General features: G+C 44.6%; 1 protein-coding gene and 1 long non-coding RNA gene across 2 annotated transcripts; one reads left to right on the top strand and one right to left on the bottom strand.

The window, feature by feature from the left end:
- Positions 1 to 520: 520 nt before the first annotated feature.
- On the bottom strand, positions 521 to 19,537 carry Spp2 (secreted phosphoprotein 2). Its single transcript, XM_021631745.2, has 8 exons — positions 19,310 to 19,537; positions 19,093 to 19,217; positions 15,279 to 15,398; positions 14,150 to 14,257; positions 10,446 to 10,500; positions 9,337 to 9,387; positions 6,977 to 7,072; positions 521 to 625 (listed from the first exon to the last, which is right to left on the bottom strand). Exons 1-7 carry the CDS (start codon positions 19,374 to 19,376, stop codon positions 6,987 to 6,989), a joined length of 612 nt encoding a protein of 203 aa, XP_021487420.1. The 5' UTR covers positions 19,377 to 19,537; the 3' UTR covers positions 521 to 625; positions 6,977 to 6,986.
- On the top strand, positions 1,561 to 8,645 carry LOC132648115 (uncharacterized). The gene is made up of 3 exons (XR_009586494.1): positions 1,561 to 1,817; positions 5,055 to 5,159; positions 8,348 to 8,645. It is a non-coding gene; the product is annotated as an uncharacterized LOC132648115 (long non-coding RNA).
- Positions 19,538 to 20,256: the final 719 nt, after the last annotated feature.

The raw sequence follows: 20,256 nt of genomic DNA, 5'->3' as shown, positions 1-20,256 counted from the left end.
AAACTTTATGCCTTATGATTAGGCACAGAGTACTCCCACCCACTGAGTCGTGTCCCCTGGCCTCTAGAGTTTATTCTTGGAACAGTTCCAAGTGTACAGAAGCACAGGACACAAAGTGCAAAGTAACCTGTTCTCCCACCAAGGGACTTTCTCTGTTATTAACAGCTTGTATTATTATCAGCATTTGTTCCACCTGATGACCCAGGCTGCTGTGTAACTGTCAATTACACCCCACTGCATGGGTGTTCACGGCCTCATCTGCTCTCTGGGGTTTAAAGAGCAAATGGAGTCATATACCCTTTCTGTAACATGTGGGATACTTTTCCTGCCCTAAAACTCACCACAGTGACTTAAAAGGAAAGACAACAGGTTGCTTGAGCCTGCTTGCTTTTAATAGCAAGGCATTTTCACCTATGGGACATTGGCTGAAAACACTCAACATCCTCCTCATGACATTAGTTTTTCATCTTAGATTGGGTAGTTAATGATACTCTTTTCCAAACAAGACAATGATGGAGTCTTATGGGATGTGGAAGAATTTTATTGTAGAGTGGAAAAGAAAATGACACAATTATCCACATGTCTTTCTTCATTGCTGCTTCTGCTTCTCTTTCTTTCATGGATTCTATTTGAGAGAAGAAGGAGCAGGTTAGATCACCATGATGTACACTGGCATTCCTGTTTTCTGGATTCCAGGAATCAAGCCTGCGATTTCTGGGCACTACTCAAAAGTTACCTAAATGCTACAGGAGACCTGAACAGCTACACAAAGCAACCTGCTTTGGACCAAAGACAGGATGAGAGAGACACCACAGGAATATGAGGTAGCCAGAACAGGGGACAGAGACACAGCCTCTGAAAGGGAGCTCATGTCTCAAAGCAGGAAAGACCAGAGAGACTCTTCAAAGAAACTCTTGCCAGCGCTGGCCTGTGAGTGAGGAATGGAGTAGCCAAGCAAACCAGTGGCTGTGGTAATCTGAGAAGACGGGGCTGGGGACCAAATTTTTACAAATCCATCCACTCATTCACCTGTAAGTTAATCTGTTCAGCAAGCAAGAATACATGGGCCATTTATCGAGGATTGAAAAGATTAGAAAGACACAATATTGACATTCCAAAATATTTAGTCATAAACAGTGAAGAAGGTGGATGTCGCTGTAATCCAGCACAGCAAATGAGGTTCCCGATGCCCGACTGACCACAGAGACCTCCAAATTCAGCTCCTGAAGAGGGCAGTGGGTGAGGTGCCTCAGGTGAGCTGGACAGGGCCTGGGGTTGAAACCCAGGGTCTAGTGAGAATCGCCCACTGTGTGGGACATTCCTGAGAGGCAGGAAGCAAAGGAAAGCAGGATGCCGATAAAGGATGCAGACAGGGACCTTATTACTTGGGGCATTGTCCATACATAGGCCAGAGTACTTGGGAGTTTAGACTGCACACTTCAGGTTGGTAGGGCCCTTCAGGACTTGTGTTAAGGGGACTCAGTGGAGAAACTGTCAGGAAGAGGAGCAAACAGCACGGACAGAGGCAGGGCTATGGAGCACTGCAGAGGAAGGGCTGGCTGAGCTCACCACACGTTGGGTGAGGAAGGGAGGAGACCTGAGCTGGTCTGTGTGTGGCATGCTAGTTACAGTGAGGAGGGAGACAAGTGGGTGTCCAAGGAAGAACTTTGGTTCAAGCTTGGAGTGGAACAGTCAATGGAAGCAGGCAGCATACTGTTGATTTACTAAGCCCAGAGTTTAATCTAGAACGACAGATCGACCCCTGGCAAGTACATCAAAGCAGCAAGGATGCCGCCTGGAATCAGGAGGGGAAAGCAGTGAGTAGAGGAATGGCTGAGGTGTGACTGTAGGGAGTGTGATTGTTTGAGGAGCAGGAAGAAGAATGCTCTGTGGAAAGTTCTGGCCAGAGACTGGAGCCAGGGAAAGGAGACAGCCTCAGCAGCAGGGGGTCAGGACAGTCATGGTCACCACCATCCAAAACAGCCATGGGGTTCAGTGAGGAAAGAGGTGGATGCTGGGAGTGAGGAGGGAGAAGTCAGGGGTGAGTCCACAGATGACAATATGGACTGCAAGTTTAAGGAGATAAGATGAGACAGAGCATGAGATGCTCAACAGGAGCCAAGGATAGATACACTAGGTACAGGGCCCGTCACCCAGTCAGCCCTCAGTCTTTGGCTCTGTTTGTGGGTTCACCTGCTCACTAATATTTGTTTGTACTCCAAGCCAGTTCTCATGGCCTCCTATTCATGCTTGTACACGTTTAGAGTGAACAAGCCTCGAGGCATCCTGTCCATGCGTCCTCCGATGTAGTCCAGTGAGGAAACACCCTCTTTTTGCCTCAATTCTCATGCTCTAAACAAGCATCCATTTTGAAGGGTATATATGCTGTAGATTCTTCCATGTTCGTGCTTTGTGTTGATGAGATACTGTTAGAAATTGCTTGACAGTACAGTGTTGTGCAGTATTCCTACAGCCAAAAGGGCTGGAGCAGGCTTTGTGGAACAAACCTACATGTTATATTGTTCTCTCTCTCTCTCTCTCTCTCTCTCTCTGTGTGTGTGTGTGTGTTTCTGAATCTAGATCTTTATACACTATGAAAGCATTCTGCCACTAAGCTACAGTCACAGGCTTTTTGATGAGTATGTTTTATTTTGAGAAAAGGTCCCATTAAATTGCTCAGGATGGCTTTGAACTCTCACTGTAACCCCAGCAGGTCTTGAACTTGTGATCCTCCTGCCTCAGTCTCTTGTGTAGATGGGATTACGGCTCTGCACCACAAGGCTCAGCTTGGTTGTGATTTCCTCTAGCTTTTAACAACACATTGGCTTTGCATTTAATTTTTTTAAAAGAACCAATAGAACACACTCAGTAAAGCATCTAATCAGAAATACATATGAAACAATATACTGTTCTATTAAAGGAAATGTCAGGGACACAGCTCAGAGACACCTAATCGCATGTTTCATGTAGATATAGTGATTCGGTATTCACTAATCCCATGTTTTCACGTGTTTAAGGCATAACTACTGCAAATCATGGGGACTCACTGTACCTAGTGAAGCAATTGGGAAGAGTTGCGGAGTGGGCAGGAATGAAAGCCAGGGGAAAATGGAGAGTGGTCAGGCTCTTGCCTCTGAGGCTCCAATGTGTTTTTCCCCTCTTTTTTGTGGAGTCTGGCTCTCTTTCGTGGGTGAGTATGTTATGGAAATCATGACAGGGAAAAATTCTCACCAGTGAGTCTGAAACCTGAACAATGAAATCGCACCCCAAGAGGCCAAGACGCCTCAGGTGTTAGGGAACAGTGCCCTCACCTGGTTGGTGGTGGTAAGTATGCCACACACACTTGCAAAGTTGCAGCTAGCTGGCAAGAGCACATCTAGGGCCACCCAGCACATGACAAATGTATTCCAAACATTGAAGATTCAAGTAGAGGAAGGTGCAAACATTGAAGGTCCACAAGAGGAAAACGGAAGTGTAGGAAGCATACATGAGAAGATAAACCCCGATCGAGCACCAAGTCTATGAGCAGAGCCTCTCTGGACACCTCGCCCCCTCTGAGAAACAGACGCCCCCTATAGGGTTGATGTAAGGTGAAAAGGCAGCAGGCACGCTTGTGAGGCATGGTCTCCCCGGATGCAGAGATGACATTTTATCAACAGTGACTGAAGGAACGAGCCGAGAATCATGGGACCAGTCTTTTGGTTATTGGCTTATGGACACAAGCCACTTATGGACTTGTTCTGCCACTGCTCTTGGGCACAAGTTATCAGTCCCATGGGGAGTCCCAGGGCAGCATAAAGGAAAATGCCCCAGAAGTCTCAGATCCTTCTGGCCACTCTACAATTGACAAGACAGTGTCCTGGCTACAAAGACTAAGAAAGTGCAGGCTCTCAGATGGACCCTTTACATCATGAGTGCTGGGCCCTGGTTTTCCAAGCTTTCTATTTTTGAGTTCCACTAACAAATAATGTCATGGTTATTTTACTAAATAGTACATTTCACTCTCTACTCTAGTATTAAATCATTTCTGGCAACCTTAGAGAAGCCTAGAAGAGTATTTATTAAATTACTGACACACTTGCTCAGTTTCTATTTTAATCCAGAAACTGAGGCAGGCTCATGATAAAATGGGAAAAAAATGTGATTCACAATTTTAAAATAGCAATCTCACTTACGGTCAACCATCCACTCATTCTATCCTGATTATTTAATGGAATTAATAAGGATGTTTATAAATAAATTTATATAGACATTCGGAATATCTTCACTACTTATTGATCTAAAATAATAAGGATATTATCGCCAGGTAAGGCATCTGCAAATAGTTCTTGGGCTAATGGGAAGACAAATAAACAAAAAGCTGACAAGCATGCTTGGAGGTGCTAAGCCCTGCTTCCAGGGCTGGATGCCTGTCGAAGGTGGTGATGCAGGTTTAGAAAGAGACCAGCTGAGCCCAGAGGACACTGGGGCAGCCTTCCCGCTAGACCAACTGTGTGGCCATCACTAGCCTCATTTTACGACCCTAGGCAACGTGGTGGACTGTTTCAAAACCTGCCCCGCTAAAGGTCATGAGAGGGCAGAGACGAAACTGGGACACTGGCAAAAATCAATATACAGGCCAAGGCTGCTGCACTTGGCCTTCAGTCTGTGCTGCTTTTAAAGACACATGTTTTGGGTGATTCTCTTCTCTGCAGATGTTGGATGATGCAACTAAATTGTGACACACGAATGCACGCACACTGATAGAATGTCATTAACAGACAAACCATAGCTAATCCACTGAAAATTCTACTCTCACACCCCACCCCTCCCTCCAGATGCTCTACAGGGCAAAGGGCAAGTTTTTGCATGGATGTGAAGAACACGATGAGTCTCCTTTTTCAAAATGATTAGTTTCTTGATCTCAGTAAGAAGCTGGTTTTTATTTTTAGATTAAAAAGAAAATCTGCCACTTGTATCTTTCATCTATAGTGGCTTTTTCTCTCTATTTTAGTAAAATGTCAGCTGACTTCTTTCAAATTGTAAGTTGTTAAAATTAATTATGCCATGCTTAGCTGTTTTTCAGGGAGAAGTCTCTCAGAAAGCCAAAGTGAAAGATCCCAGCTCAAAAGACACCAACTGAGCACAGATGTGCCCTGGAATCAGGCCCTGGGATGAAGGTACAGGATCTCACCTTCAGCAGGCTGAGAGTGTTTGTCCGCATGTGTGTGTGGGCACATGCATGAGTCTGGTGCCCTCGGCAACCAGAAGAGGGTATTGGGTCCCCTAGAACTGGAGCTGCAGATTGTTGTAAACTGCCATTCAAGTGCTGGGAACTGACCCTGGACATCGTGAGAGCTCAGGGGTGAGGTGGGTGTGGGAAGGACAAAGCTAGACGTGAGGGCAGAGCTGAAGCAGTAAGGCCGCTATGAGCTCCGCTGGGGCATTCAGACTGTGTCTGAAAGAATGCAGTATACACTATGAGGTGCCCAAGATGGCTCCGCAGCCAACCCAGGTTCAGTTCCCAGCACTTGAGGGCATCAGGCACACATATGATGCTCAGACATACATGCAGGCAAACACTCATACACATGAAATAAATAAATGTACAGTGCATGAGTGCTAAGTCTTTACTGGTAAATTTTTGTGTGTGCTTGTATTCATCGACGTCGTGAATCCACATCTGTAATTGCATTTTAATTGAATATTTTTTAAGATTTATTTTATTTATGAATGTCTGCATGTACATACATATGTGTACACCATATATGTGCCTAGTGCCCACAGAGGTCAGAAGAGGGTGCTGGGTACTCTGGAATTGGAGATACACATGGTTGTGTGCTGCCATGTGGGTGCTGGGACTCAAAGCCTGGTCCTCTGCAAGAGCAACAAACATTCTTTACTGCTGAGCCATCTCTCCAGCCCCTGCGATTGTGTCTTAAGTTTCCTCTTAAGGGTATCCTTCCTAGAGTCCCTTTGATACTTGCGAGTTTTCAGAATGCACATTCTGCTTGTTCTCGCGCCTGGTAACTGGGAGCACGAAGAGTGGCAAGACCCCACCATGCCGGGTGACAGCTTTGATCAGGGCTCAGCCTACAGTCCCCCAAAGCACTAGTTCTGTCAAAGTCCTGTTCTGTTGTGCTCAGTGTTTGGATTTTGCACACCTCTGCTTTAGCCCCACAAGCGAAGTCAACATCAGAGGGTAGTGGAGGATCAAGGTCTCCCCATCTTCCAGGATAAGCCCAAGGCAAGGTAGACAGTGTGGAATAAGGCCCTGAGGCCAAGATGCAATGAGTTCATCGGTAGTGAGGGAAGGAAAGGACAGGCTGACATTAGAGAAATGTGCCTTTACGACAAACAACACTGCACAGATACCAGGAGATGAGAAAGAACAGAGAAGGTTTGGTGATGCTCCCCAGATCAGTAAGCTGAGAAAAGTAAGTGAGTAGCAATGGCACCAATCAAGACAGGAGGCTAGTGGAATGTCTGGACCTCACAGTACACCTATGGCCAAGTCCTCTACATGCAGTTCACGTAAGGACCCGGATCTTGGGAGAATGTGACACACTTGAAGAGAGCCTACAGAGCAATGACAGTGACGGTCACGTAAGAGGACAGAGGAAGCAGTAAAAGGGAGAGAGAACTGAGCTGAGAGCATAAGCGGCCATCAGTGTTGACAAAGAAAGAGAAGCCAAAGAAGATTCCTTGAAGAATGTTATGGAGCCTCCTGGGAAGGAAGGATGGAGGGAAGGCAGTGTTGGGATAGAGAGACTGGTCAAACAGGGACTATTCTCTGTGTGGTTTGTAAAGTGGAGAAATTTGATCATGTCATTAACAGATGACATGGGGGAAAGATGGGAGTCGAGATGGAAGCATAGTGCCTGGAAATGGCAGGAGGCAATAGAAACTGGGACTGAAGATCATGGGAAGGATGCCATGGCATTAATCCAAGTTTCTTCTCCTTCTAAATAGTCATAATGTACATCTGGCCTCTTACCTCCAGGATATCACTCAAAGCCAGAATTTGCTCTCGCCCTGTGATGGAGGTTCAGGAACCTTTTATGTGCGGGAAGATGTCCCCTTCTCAGGATCTCTGAAGATGGAGGGGAGAAGCAGACTCTATGAGGCATAAATTAATGAGAACAAGCCAAGCACAACCTGACCCCTCACTGTCCACAGAACACCCAAGGCACCATCTCCTGACTTCCTCAACAGGCCTCTGGCCCTCTCACATTGCAGCAACACCCAGAGCTGACTTATCACTCTGTAGTCCATGTCACACTCTTGGCCTCAACTGCAAGCCCCCAAGGGCAGGAACCGTCACATTTCTCTTCTAGTCCTCCTCAGAAACTGCCCCATGCTTGTCACACACATTTGGGAATTAAATTAAATCATCGTGTTCAAAGACATCTCTGAGACAGCTGTACATCTGCATTAATGATGCTCCAAGGCCCAAATGTGGTTAAATGTTGGCTTAGAGATGTCTTCTGACACACACAAGAGGACTGGTCACATGAATTTACATCTGAACTGTGTTCTCTCTGTGTGTGTGTTTCTTTCTCTTTCCTTGTGCTTTTCCTTCTATGTCTCTCTGTCTCCTTTTGTCTCTTGGTCTCTGTTTCTTTCTGCCTCTGGGTCTCTCTCTGTCTCTCTTTGTCTGTTTCTCTCTTTCTCTCTCTCTCTGCCTCTCTCTCTCTATCAATGTCTGACATATTTTAAGGACACTCACACATCTCTGTCAAGATACCCATGTAGTAAGAAACTGATTTTCAGTACAGAGGCCGTGGAGATATGAGACCTTCCGACAACCAAGTCAGGAGCTTGAAGAGCAACCCTCTGGTCCCAATCAACGTCAGCGGAGAGAACCAATCAACAAGCCTTTCCACCACTTCATATAACCCCCTATACAGAAACCAAGCTAAGCTGCTCCTATATTCCTAATCCCAGAAACAACAAGATGATCACAGTTTGCTGTCAGAGATGTAGAATTTGGGAATCACTGGTACATATCAGTATGTAGCAATCAGTAGCAAAGCCCCCATGTAGGTCACCAATCTGATCCATTGGACTTAGTTTTCATTTTTGACCATTCCCAGAATCAAAACACAAGAGCTAACAGTTGCTACTGTGGCAGACATTCAAGGAATGGGCCATAGATTTTGAAGGCAATTCTAAAATAAGTGCCCAAAGAACATGTCAGCAGTGGTCATGGCTATGCCAGCTGTGTGTTCTCTCAAGGAGACACACCTTGGGGGTTTATAAAACTTAAGCTTCAGGTTTAATTCCTAGTTCACAGGATCAATTGGAGCATGAAGATGAGATACAGAGCTCCCTAATGTGTGAATATCAGTGTCATTTATTATGACAGGGCTCTGGACACAGGATGGATTTCACAATGCCCCCCGAAAGCAGTGTGGAGAATGCACAGGCCTGGAAGATGGAAAGGTTCAAAGTTTTGGCCTCTGTGCTAATCACATGGCTGAGGAAAACAAAGTCTATCCTGACTATGTAGATGAAGTTGAGCCCTGACTCTTCAAGGGGCACATTGCCACACACTGGACCTACAACTCAGAAGATGCAGAGGGGATAAGTATGTACACGTATGGGACTGTCTTAAGAAGAAAACTGACTTTGCCCTTGCATACCTTAGAAATATTGGGGCCATTGAATGGAAAAGATCTATAGAAATAGAGAGAAATACCTTACAGAAGCCTGCAAGAAGTGTGTGTGTGTGTGTGTGTGTATGTGTATGTATGTGTGTGTGTATGTGTGTGTGTGTGTGTGTGTGTGTGTGTATGTGTGTGTGCTGGGGGTAGGGAGAGACACAGTGCAGCCATAGCCTGGTGGTTGATGGCCAAAGGAAAAGCCTTGGTAAGCAGTGAGTGTGAATATGTACTCCATGTTTGCCAATTAACACCAAGTATTTAAAATACTCAACTCTTCTGAGTAAAAGTGGGGAACACAGGGCTGACAGAGTCACCCAGAAGACTGAATAAAAAAACTGAAAGTATAGAGAAGGGACTAAAGTCCCAATCTCTTCAGCTTCCTGAGAAGTCTGGGCAAATCTGGTAAAGGAGGGAAATAGTCAGAGGGAAGGTTGCCCAGAAAATGCTCCAGGTGGGGCAAGAAGAAAAGCCGGTGGTGACTTCCTATTTTGATTAACATTTGATTTCTTAACATTTGATTTCTGGTAACTTTTCCATGAGCTAGTGCCTCCAAGTTATCTTTTCATGGTTTGCAAAACAAGTGTATGCATTAATGTTCTTGTTTGTTGAAATGATTTCTATCCCCTATGCAATGGCTTCAGTGTGGACCCTGCTAATCAGCAAAGTTACTAGAAGGAAACAGACCACTTACCAAGTGACCGGTCATAGAATTGTTCACTTCTGGATTCGTCAGAAAGAAAACCTGTAACACATTAACAATCATCAGGCCAGACCTCTCGACCTACACCAGAGAATGCTACAAGTGTAGAACTGATAATGTGAATATCCTCCTTAAACAGAAGAGCAGTGTTTGACAGCAGAGAATCTTTCTAACCTTAACACTACTAGGAAGACTCATCAGAAACAAAAAAATGGCTTCCAAATGGTCAAGTGATGATCCTTTTATCATCCAACCAAGACACCATGAGAGACAGTGACATACTGCCTGTCACATGACTGGAGACAGCTGAGTCTACCCTGATTAATCACACACTAGACCCTACAACTTAGATGGTGAAGAGGAAAGAACAAGCATGTTTAAGTATGATGTCCTCTTAATGTGTATGCTAACTTTTGGTCAACTTGATGTAAGTTAAGTCATCTGAGGAGAGAAAACCTCGACTGAGAAAATGCTCCTACCCACTTGGCCCATACACAAGTCTGTGGGACATTTTCTCAAATAATGATTGATACGGGAGGCTCAGCCCACTGTAGTGGTCCTGGGTTGTATTAGAAATCAGGCTGAGCCAGCTATAGTGAGCAAGCCAGTAAGCAGCATTCCTCCATGGCCTCTGCTTCAGCTCCTGCCTCCAGATTCCTGCCTTCAGTTCCCTTCATGATGGACTATGGTTAAGACGAGATGTGTAAGTCAAATAAGCCCTTTCCTCCCCAGCCTGCTTTTGGTTGTGGTATTTTATCACAGCAGTAGAAGCAGACTAGAACAAGGAGAAACTGATGTTGGCCCTGCCAGCCCACAGAAATGTCAGGACCGCTGAGTGTGATCTTATATGGAGAACTCGGTAGAAATGCTTAAGCCAATGGTGGCATCATTAGCCAGTGAGATAAAAAGGAACAGATATAAATGTATATAAATACTTATATTTATATAAAGGGTTTGCTTTCTGTAATGACTCTAATTGTTTAAAGGTTATCTGTAGAAAAACTAGACATATCCAGCTTGAAATGATTCCCAGAGAACTGTAATATAAAGTTGTATGAAGGAAAAACAAATAATATTAAAGGTAACAGAGATCAACTTACCAAGTAAATAATCGTTTCTTCTTCTATAGGATCTTTCTATGTCCCCAAAAGTCATCTAAAGAGTTTTGGGTATCGGGATGAAAGAGAAAAATGTAAATGCTACATAGAGGACTCAGGTGTATAATGCATTCAGTGAAATAAGGATAGCTCTTTATGGCACCTAATATGCATATTCAAGAAATCACAATAAGAGGTTGGATAGATGGCTCAGTGGTTAACAGCATTGCTACTCTTTTAGGGGATCTGGGTTCAACTTCCAGCACCCACATGGCAGCTTAAAACCATCACTAACCCCAAACCCAGTGGATCTGCCCTCTTCTGTCTTCCTCAGGCACCAGGCTCATATGTTGTACACATACATGCATGCAGGCAAAACACCCATTCACATAAAATAAATAAACGAATTAATTAAAATAATTTTAAAGGGTGATAACACAGGGAAAACAGGTGCATGCCTCAATTCACACAGTCAAGTGACAGTGACAGGGAGGTCATGAGTTCAAGACAAGCTTGGGTTATAGAGTGAGACCTTGTCCTCCCAACAAAGAAAAGAAAGGCCAGAGGCAAGAAAGGATGGAAGGTGAGAGAAAGGGAGGGAGGGGGCAAGAAATCAAGCGGAGAAGAGTACGTTACAGGAAGTTGAAGTTGAAGTCAAAGCTTTTATTGACCCAGTATGTGCTTCCAAAATGTTGCAAAGCAGAAACAGAACTTTATAAATGGACCGAGTTCAGGTCAAAATTTAGAAGTTTAGAGGAAATGTCTCTATGAGAATTCCAACTTACTTTTATGAGATCAAAAGGACCCCAAGTAGTTTGTAGGAAACTCCAAAATCCACACAATACTCAAGAAGGTTCTGCCTGCCTGATATTTATCCAACCACAGTGAGCCTCTGGCTTCCATCTTGGGGACTGATAAAGAGGTGGGCACTTACTAATGTCATTCAATGAGTAATGGTAGGACAACCAGAAATCATATACAAAAGAATGACAATGGCACTGGGCTAGTTCCCCTCAATATGCATAAAAACAGAATCAGAGAATCTCATCAGCATAAGACCTAAGTGTTTTTGAGTCTTCACAAACAATGAAAGAGAAAGAAATTGAATATAAAAAAGGGCATTACCCCAAAAGAAAATAGTACAAAGCGAGAGGAAATATTCACCAAGAAGCCCACAATAAAAGGTTAACTAGAACATAGAAATTGACATTTTCCTTGAGAAGATATGCAAATAGACAGTCATGAGGAAAATGCAAATTAAACCAGAACAAAGTACCTCTTTATACATACCACAGCACTAAAATAAAGACAGGCAGTAACAAATGTCAGCAAGAAAATGGAGAAACAGAAGCCCTCAACCAGCTAGAGTTATGCCTGCAATCCCAGCACTTGGGAGGCTTAGGCAGGTGGACCACTACAGATTCAAGGCCAAGCTCAGCTACATACTAAGGACATCCTGGGCTACGTAGCAAGATCCCATCTCAATAAAAAATAAACAGAAAGAGAGAAAGAAAGAAAGAAAGAAAGAAAGAAAGAAAGAAAGAAAGAAAGAAAGAAAGAAAGAAAGAAGGAAAGAAGGAAAGAAGGAAAGAAGGAAAGAAGGAAAGAAGGAAAGAAAGAAAGAAAGAAAGAAAGAAAGAAAGAAGGAAAGAAGGAAAGAAGGAAAGAAGGAAAGAAGGAAAGAAAGAAAGAAAGAAAGAAAGAAAGAAAGAAAGAAAGAAAGAAAGAAAGAAAGAAAGAAAGAGAGAGAGAGAGAGGAGAGAGGGAGGGAGGGAGAGAAAGAAGGAAGGGGAAGGAAGGAAAGGAGGGAAGGAAGGAGGAATAGATTCAGGCAGGTAGGTTCACACATTGCTGATAAGAATGTAAAATCATGCAGTTGATATGGGATGGCCCAGTTTGGAAGCTCTACAAAATGCTAGCATCCCTGTATGTTCAGCAACTCTCTTCCCAAAAGGAATAAAGCTTTGTATCCCCAGATACCTGTGGCACAAGTGCTCCTGACACTCGCATTGATAATAGCCAATATATAAACAGCTTACATGTCGAACAGCTAATGCACAGATAAATCACACACAGCATGTCCACACAATGGGAAATTATTTCACAATAAAAGGAACAAAGTATCTGCATACCCTCTTACATATAACATGCAAACATGTTTATAATGAGCCTGCAAAACATTCAGCAAAGTGACACAAGCTAGTCACATATAGACACGTTATATGGGGCTATTTATGTGAAGTGACCAGAACGGAACACACCATGGATACACAAAGCAGATCTGTGTTTGCCAGGGTTGGGAAATATAGACTAGAGAAGAACTCATCTCAGGAGCCTCTCCTCCAGATGATGAATGGACTCTGATTTTGGATAGCGGTAGCAACTTGACCACCACCATACAAATACAGCCAAACCCACTGAACTGTACGTGTTTAAAAGGCAGATTGTATGTCATGGGAATTGTAGCTTAATGGTGTTGCTTAAAAATGAAAGAAAAAGAGGTATGTTAGGGGTTAAGGATGTAGCTGAGTGTCAGAGCACACATTTTGTTTAGAAGGTTCTGCAACTCATTCCCAGAATCACACAAAAATAACAATCACAATGTACACAGAAAAACATGTAAAGATAGTAAAATGATACCTTAGCCTCCTTTGAGCCTTGTCACTTATGAGTTAGCTGGACCACATGTCACAGAGTTTAAATCAGACTGTCCAGTAACTGGCATTTAGCATCAAGAAAAAACTCTCAAACTATACCTTCTGAGCAAGCTCAGAAATTACCTTGGAGGCTGATCCTCAAAAGTTGGCAGTGTGACTGAGCATAGTCAACAATGTTTTTCTTCTGTGCACTGGGAAGATATTCTCATGTGACTCTGGGGTCTCTGGTCATTGTTTTCATGGCTTCCTAATTTTAAAATACTTTCATTATGAAACAATGAAGGGGTAGTATGCCAACTCCACAGAAGGCATTAATGCTCATGTGCAATTCTTGAAGTTGGAGTTTTATACTCTTTTAATGTAATATACATAATAGAGTTCTATCTCAGAAAACTGAATAAAAATAGAAGACATAAAGTTATTCTATACAGCTGCATAGCAGTGGGAAAGATATAAACACCTGTCAAGAACATTATCATCCCACCACGAATGCGCAAATGATGTAACTGTGATATTAATCTCATTAGGATCTAGACGATCCCTCTTTGTGCTCTACTCTTGACCATTTCTTTCCCAGCTTTCTTGTATTCTTTTAACAAGTATTTACCGAGCACCTATCTGGTATCAAGAATAAATGAAGCAGATGAAAATGAACATTCCTCAGCCTCAGGAGTTGCAGTCTAGTATGGAAAGCAGCTGAGGAAGTAATGTTCCATTAAGTCATAAGTGTATATCATTGACTTCATGGTAATATTACAAACCGCTTTGCCATGGCCAGTGCTGGTTGTTAACATGATGGAATCTGGGATTACCTAGGAGACACACCTCTTGGGGAGTCTATGAAGAGGTTTAAGTAAGGGGAGCAGAGCTGCACTAAATACAAGTGGAGTTAACCCATGGTCTGGGGTCCTAGGCTGAATAAAAAAGAGAAAAAGGAAGAAAAAAAAAACCAATGTCTGTCTGAATGATGATCCAGTTGTCCTATCAAATAGCTCAGCTTTCACAGACCATCCCCAGTCCAAGTTGGAAGAAGACAGACTGCCATCATACCTCTTCACTGCTGATGGACTCAGATGTGGAGGCCCAGCGGCAGCGAGCCCACACGTCCTTCACCTGTCCCTTGGACATTTGTACGGTGCTCCTGCAAGCAGCTGTTGGCTAGAAAAGGCAGAGTCATGAGCTGTTTCTCAGCACCCTGTGGGAGGGGTTATTCTCTGGACAATAAACTGGGAAGGACTGCAGGGCTTGCAAAATGAGGCAGAAGGGAGAAATTCACAGGGGTGGATCAGTTTTCTGAAGTGAACACACTGCAGAACTAAACAGCAATAAAAGGAATGTTTAAGTATCTCCATGAGTTTAATACCAGTCTCTGAGAAAAGCCTGCCTTTACTCATGAGTACAAAGGGCAGTTTGGAATCCACTGTTGCTTTAACAAAAACAAGTGGTAGAGATGACATATATTTGACTCTAAGGCATATACACACACATACACAAATGCACACACAGATAAGTCAGAAGTGCATGCATGTGACAGTCCTCTGTAAAACAAAATCCCACTGAAATTATTTCTTTTGTAATGAGACCTCAGAAAGTCACTCATTTGGCTAAACATTCTGGGTCTGGACTGATGGTTCCATTTTGATTAGAGAGGGTTCCATCCCACAATAGCTGACTATTGTGGTCACTGGGCATGCAGAAATAAACATGCCAGGTGCCAGAATGAGAAGGGAAGATGCCTGTGGGCAACACTCAATCATTGACAGCATACCAAAGCTAGGCTCACAGTTCACACTCAGATTGAACAGAGTTCCAAACGCACTGAGACTTTTCTTGGCGGTAGGCCTCTTTGCATTCACTATGCCTGAAACAAACCATTCCACCTTATGAGAAGGATATGCTACCTCTTGGAGATTTCATCTGTACTTTAAAGAATAGGACACTGGAGCAGAAAGGGTGAAAAAACCACCCAATATCACCAAAGACTGCAGATTCCACAGTTCAAGAGCTCATTCCCTCAAGCACAGAGCACACAGCCCATGTCAGGAAATACTATGATGACCCAGTGCGTGGCCAAATGCCATAGAGCAGTGGCCAAACTCCTTGGGTGACTCTTGATCTGTTCATGAAGTACTGAGGAAGTACTGAGGTTCTCCCTTGCATTACATTCTGTGTCACTTACCACATAGTAGCCCCTTTGGAATGTACAGGTGGAGGGATCATTAGAATCTCTCAGGCATTTAGTTTCCTGAACACTGAACTCTAAGTTCATGACCAAGGTATCTTCATCCAGGACGTTGACCTTCATAAAATCAAAACATGGATTTGCATTAGAGGTGTCTCTGAGGTTTATGGTGCTAGATATGATTGTTCCTGCCCAACGAGAACACACTGACAGACTCACCTACTCATTGGGAAAGCTCTGTGTTATCTTGGCATATGTGCAGTGGCATGCACTCACATTGAAGCCCATAGGGAAAAGCCATGCAACACTGACAATGGTAGAACCAAAGAAGCTGAGTGTGGTGGGCACCCCTCTAATCCCAGAACTCAGAGGCCAAGGCAGGAGGTTCCAAGCTTGAGGCCAACCTGTCCTATAGAGAAAGGTCTTATCCCAAAAGAACAATAAATGGAATGGAGGTAAGGAGGGAGAAAGAAAGGGAGGGAGGAAAGGAAGGGGGGAGGTAAGGAAGAAGAGAAAGAAGGAAGGAAGGAAGAAAAGAAGGGAGGGAGGAAGGAAAGGGAAGGGACAGAATGTATGCCTTCACGCCAATGCCAATGTTGCTTTTAAAGATTTACGTTGACAGTTCCTTCTCAGTACTCGTAGAGCCCATACTTATGAACTCACCTAGTCACCAAATATTATTTGGAACTCCTAAATTAGAGGCAAAACTTTGAGTCACCCAATGCAGATGTCCCTAACTAAAGGGAAGGAAGAGGCAAGGTGCTCTGCCTTCTGCATTGTGAGCAGGGTGTAGCTTCTGATGGGAAACTTGTGATTGGCATTTTTGTGCCTTCTTTGGGTCATCTTAGTCCCCAAGCTAGTTCTAGCAGCTGTCTGGCATCAAGAACAAGAGGTTGTGATATGCCTTATATAGAAAACACATGCATTCAATAAAAGTTTTTTGAGTGGGAATCCAAGGTCTGTGGGCAGTGGGTTCAATGCGAATGAATCTACAACATATATTATATTAGGTACCAATAAGTAGAAATTCACAAAAACAAGGTTACATATTAAATGTATCAATGAAAGTATTGTGCCCCAAAGCTCTTGGGAACCTCACTATGAATCTCTCCTAGGAGCTGTGATCTAGTCTTTGCATGTTCAGTCCAGAAAACAGCAAGAATAGAGCAATGGGCTTGTAGTGACATTTTCTTAATGAAGGCACCACACATGTCTACCAATTTGTAAAATAAGTAAGTGAGCCACGGGCCATCTCCTGGTTGAGGACTTTTGACCTATGACTAAATCTACATCGTTTTCTAATTCTTTCTACCAAGGGTGGCATCCAGAGGAAACTTTCAAACTTCCTGAATAGCCTGGGTAGTCTGAAGACAGGGGATGTTGTGATGTATCAAGCCTTCCCTGTGCACCAGGCATCTGAGACAGACTGCAAAAGATGTCAGGCAGGTGTGATTCCAGAGTGAGTACCACCCCTCAAATCCTTGCAAGAAAGTTAAACAAGACCATTGGGGTAGTACGTGCTAAAGAATGTCAACCATCATGTGGTCATGGGGGAGAAAGGGGGAAGCAGATGAGGTATAAAAAGACTCAGAAGAACCTTCCAGAATAGGAAAAAATGTAATCATAGACTCAAAGGTTGGGGGGGGGGGTTATTGTCTGAGGAAAAAGCAGAGCCCGGTGTCCCAGGACAAAGTCTGTGTTATGTTGTCAGAGCAGTGTGAAAGGGGGAAAACCATTTACTGCAGTGTTGGAGAGATGGGAAATGTCAGACAAATCATGAAAATCTTTAAAGAGTAAAACACCAACCCAGGCTTCTTTTCACCTACAGTAATTTCTGTTGCCAACTGTACTTAATCATGTGTTTGAGCATTCTCTCTCAAACACATCTTTTCATTCTTTCCACAACCAGGCTAAAGGGCTAGGGATCCCAGGATCATGCATTCTGCTTCTTTTCGAATTACAAACTCTGTCTTTATGCTAATTATCCCTCCTCTCATTTGATTGCAAACAGTCAAAAGAAGCCTTCCACACTTTACTACCTTCCTGTTTCTTCTCTCAGATATCTTAGTTCCCTGGTCAGGTTGTAGGGAGATGAAGAGAAAAAAGGCCACCCTGACTTGTGAGGGAGTCTGAGTAGGTTCCCCATACTGGGGAGTAGCACAAAGGTATTTTGCAGAAACTGTGGGGGTCCCATGTCCATTTCCTGTGACATTGTGGAATTCAAGCTCAAGGAAAACTCATGAAAAATGCAGCTTGACCAATATACTCAAATGATAGGGAAGAACAGGCAGGGGTGAGGTAGAAGAGTAACACAGAGACAGTGTCACATTTAAAATCTGTTAGGGTCACACGTGTCACCTGTAAGTGGCTTATCTTTAGGTACATGTGCCTGGGGTCAGTCCTGCATGGCTACAGCAAAATGGCCACATGTCAGATTATGCTGCATTAGCCATGTCTCACTGGTTACCTGTCCACAGTGTCTTGGCTTAGTTCTCTTTGGACCTGTCCTTGTGCTCCTATTTAATGAATTGTTTTGTTCTGTAGTGAGCAATACTTAAATTACAAGTGAATTTAAACTGCCGATACGTAAGTTTGGCAAGAGGATGTGGGTTCTATAACATTCTGGGAGGATTGCATCCAGCGCCAACAGAATGTGGCCTGGGTGCCAGCAAAAGCAGGGTGGGAGGAAGAGGCAGCCTTATCCCGATGAGCACTCTTCCAGAAGCAGCTTGTCTTTTTGGCTGGCGGCTGCCATGCCCACCTCCAAGTGCCTCCCCGGGAGAGTGTGCAGTGGGAACTCTGACAGTCAGGTATGGCGGCTGGTGCCTGACCTGAGCTCAGCCCACACCTTCCCCGCCACTCACCCCGCCAGAAGGACATGAAGCTGTCAGTGAATTTGCTTTGCGTTTGGAAAAGAAAACATGAAGCCAGTGTCTGAAAAAGGGGAGCGATGGGGCGTGGTCTGCTGGAAGGCAGTCTGGGAAAGCAGAGTGTGTTCTCTGCTGGGTCGAAGAGGAGCCGCTGAGAGTGAGAGGTGGGGCCTAGAGGAGGGTGGAGAAGGGAGAGGCCAGTAGAGACTGTGGTGGCTGTGTGGCTTCTGTGGAGGTAATGGCTGCCTGGCCACCTGGCCACCTGGCCACGAGGCCACTCTTGTCTACATGAGCTTGGCTTCTCTCTTTCTTCCTCGTTTCTGCCCCTACCTTCCTGTGAGCCTGACTAAGGCAATAAGAAGACAGTGAAATTTCTTAGGGAGCAGGAAGGAGCGAGACCCCTCTATCATTCTGCTCCATTTCCCCCTCCTTTTTGCCAAGCTAAAGCATGGCAAGCCCAAGAGAGTGTCACTTTCCCCAGTCCTCTGGGTGACCAGGAAAACAGAACTATCTAGCTGATGAAAGCAGGTGGGTTTCTTTCCTGTAAACACTGGGAGCCCAACACTGGGTAGAAGAGAGGCTCCTGACCAGGCAGCACCTCACAATCAGTCAGGAGCGCTTTGGGGCTCCTCACACAAAACCAGGACACACACACAGAGAAGCCAAGGTTAGAGGGAAAGCAGAGAGGGAAGAATCAGATAACCCAAGAAGCCTCGGGACAACACACACACACACACACACACACACAACACACACACACAACACACACACACAAAACCAAAACCTTGTAATTAAATCTCTTCTCCATACAAAAAGTAGCATGAACGAGGACCAGCTGTGATGTTTGTAAACAGAAAAATAAAAACGCTTTACTCAATGAAGTAAGCAAAGACAAGACAAGGACGGTGAGGAAGGCCGGGGAAGGTGCCCCATCCACTCACCCTCTTCAAGGAGCTGCGGGTGGCCCGGAACAGGTAAGGACTCAGGGACTGCGAGTTCACCTTTGCTACGGAGGCACTGAGGGCTTCCCGCAGGGAGGAAGGGTCGTAGTCGTACACCGGAAAACCTGCACAGGCCGCAGTGAGAGGAGCACAGTGAGAGAGGAGCGGAAAGGGCCGCGATCACCTAGGGCACGCCGCGGGGTCACGCGTCCTTTACCTGAGGCACACAGGTAGTGCATTCCCAGCGCCACCATAACCAGCATCCGCAGCACTGCCTGCTCCATCCTGAGAACTGTGAGCCAGAGCCTGGGAGATGGCCTCTCTCTGGGCTTCAGGACGACAAAGGCGGCTGAGGGCGGCTGGCTTATCCTTGTCCCCTGTGACCCGGTTGCCCTGGATGGCTGGAGCAGTCTGGAACTTCAGCAGAGATGACTCCCGTGTCAATATTTACTGCTGACTTTTCCTGTGGAAAAATCCCAGGTTGATTCCACTTTTGAAGTTTGGACCTCTGCAAGGGACTTTAGCCCACAGCAGGAGACATTCAGAGAGGCATGGGTCTGTAGGATGTTTTTCTCTCTTTGCATCTCATTCTTTTGGGGGAAGGGAATACAATCAATTGTAGACTCAATAAAATGCTTGTGTATTTATTCCTTCCCAGGTCTTCAAAATCCTCTAGCCTCAGTGCCAGCTTCCTCCCTGCAATGTTCAGACTGCACACGCAGGGCGATTTTGCCTGTACGCTTAGCTCTGCCTGCCACCTCCAGTACACTACAGGGGCCGTGATTCAGAAACCACAATGGCCATGTTTGTGATACAGAGTGTAATGAAGTATGTGTTGAATGAGTGAGCGTGTGAACACAGCAGGTCTCACTGATCTGTATCTCAGGCCTTTCAGCTGGCGCTAACTTCTGGTGTATAACAAGTACTCAGAGTACGACGCTACGAAACAATGACCAGCTAAACTTTGTAATTCCATTACTTTTAACCTGGTTTGAACTCAATTCCATTAGAGTCTTCCAGATTGAGCTAACGTCACCATCTGGCTGCAAACACTCCGGTCTCATTAAATGAACTGCAGTAATAAAAGCAATTGCAGATGAACGGAGGAGGGGAAGGAGACAACAATAGAATCGTGTTGCCAGCACAGGGCTATTGATTTTGCTT

The sequence above is a fragment of the Meriones unguiculatus genome, chromosome 15 (assembly GCF_030254825.1).
Source record: "Meriones unguiculatus strain TT.TT164.6M chromosome 15, Bangor_MerUng_6.1, whole genome shotgun sequence".
NCBI classification, from domain to species: Eukaryota; Metazoa; Chordata; class Mammalia; order Rodentia; family Muridae; genus Meriones; species Meriones unguiculatus.
Note: the sequence above shows the minus strand (reverse complement) of the source record. Positions and strands in the feature narration are given on the sequence as shown.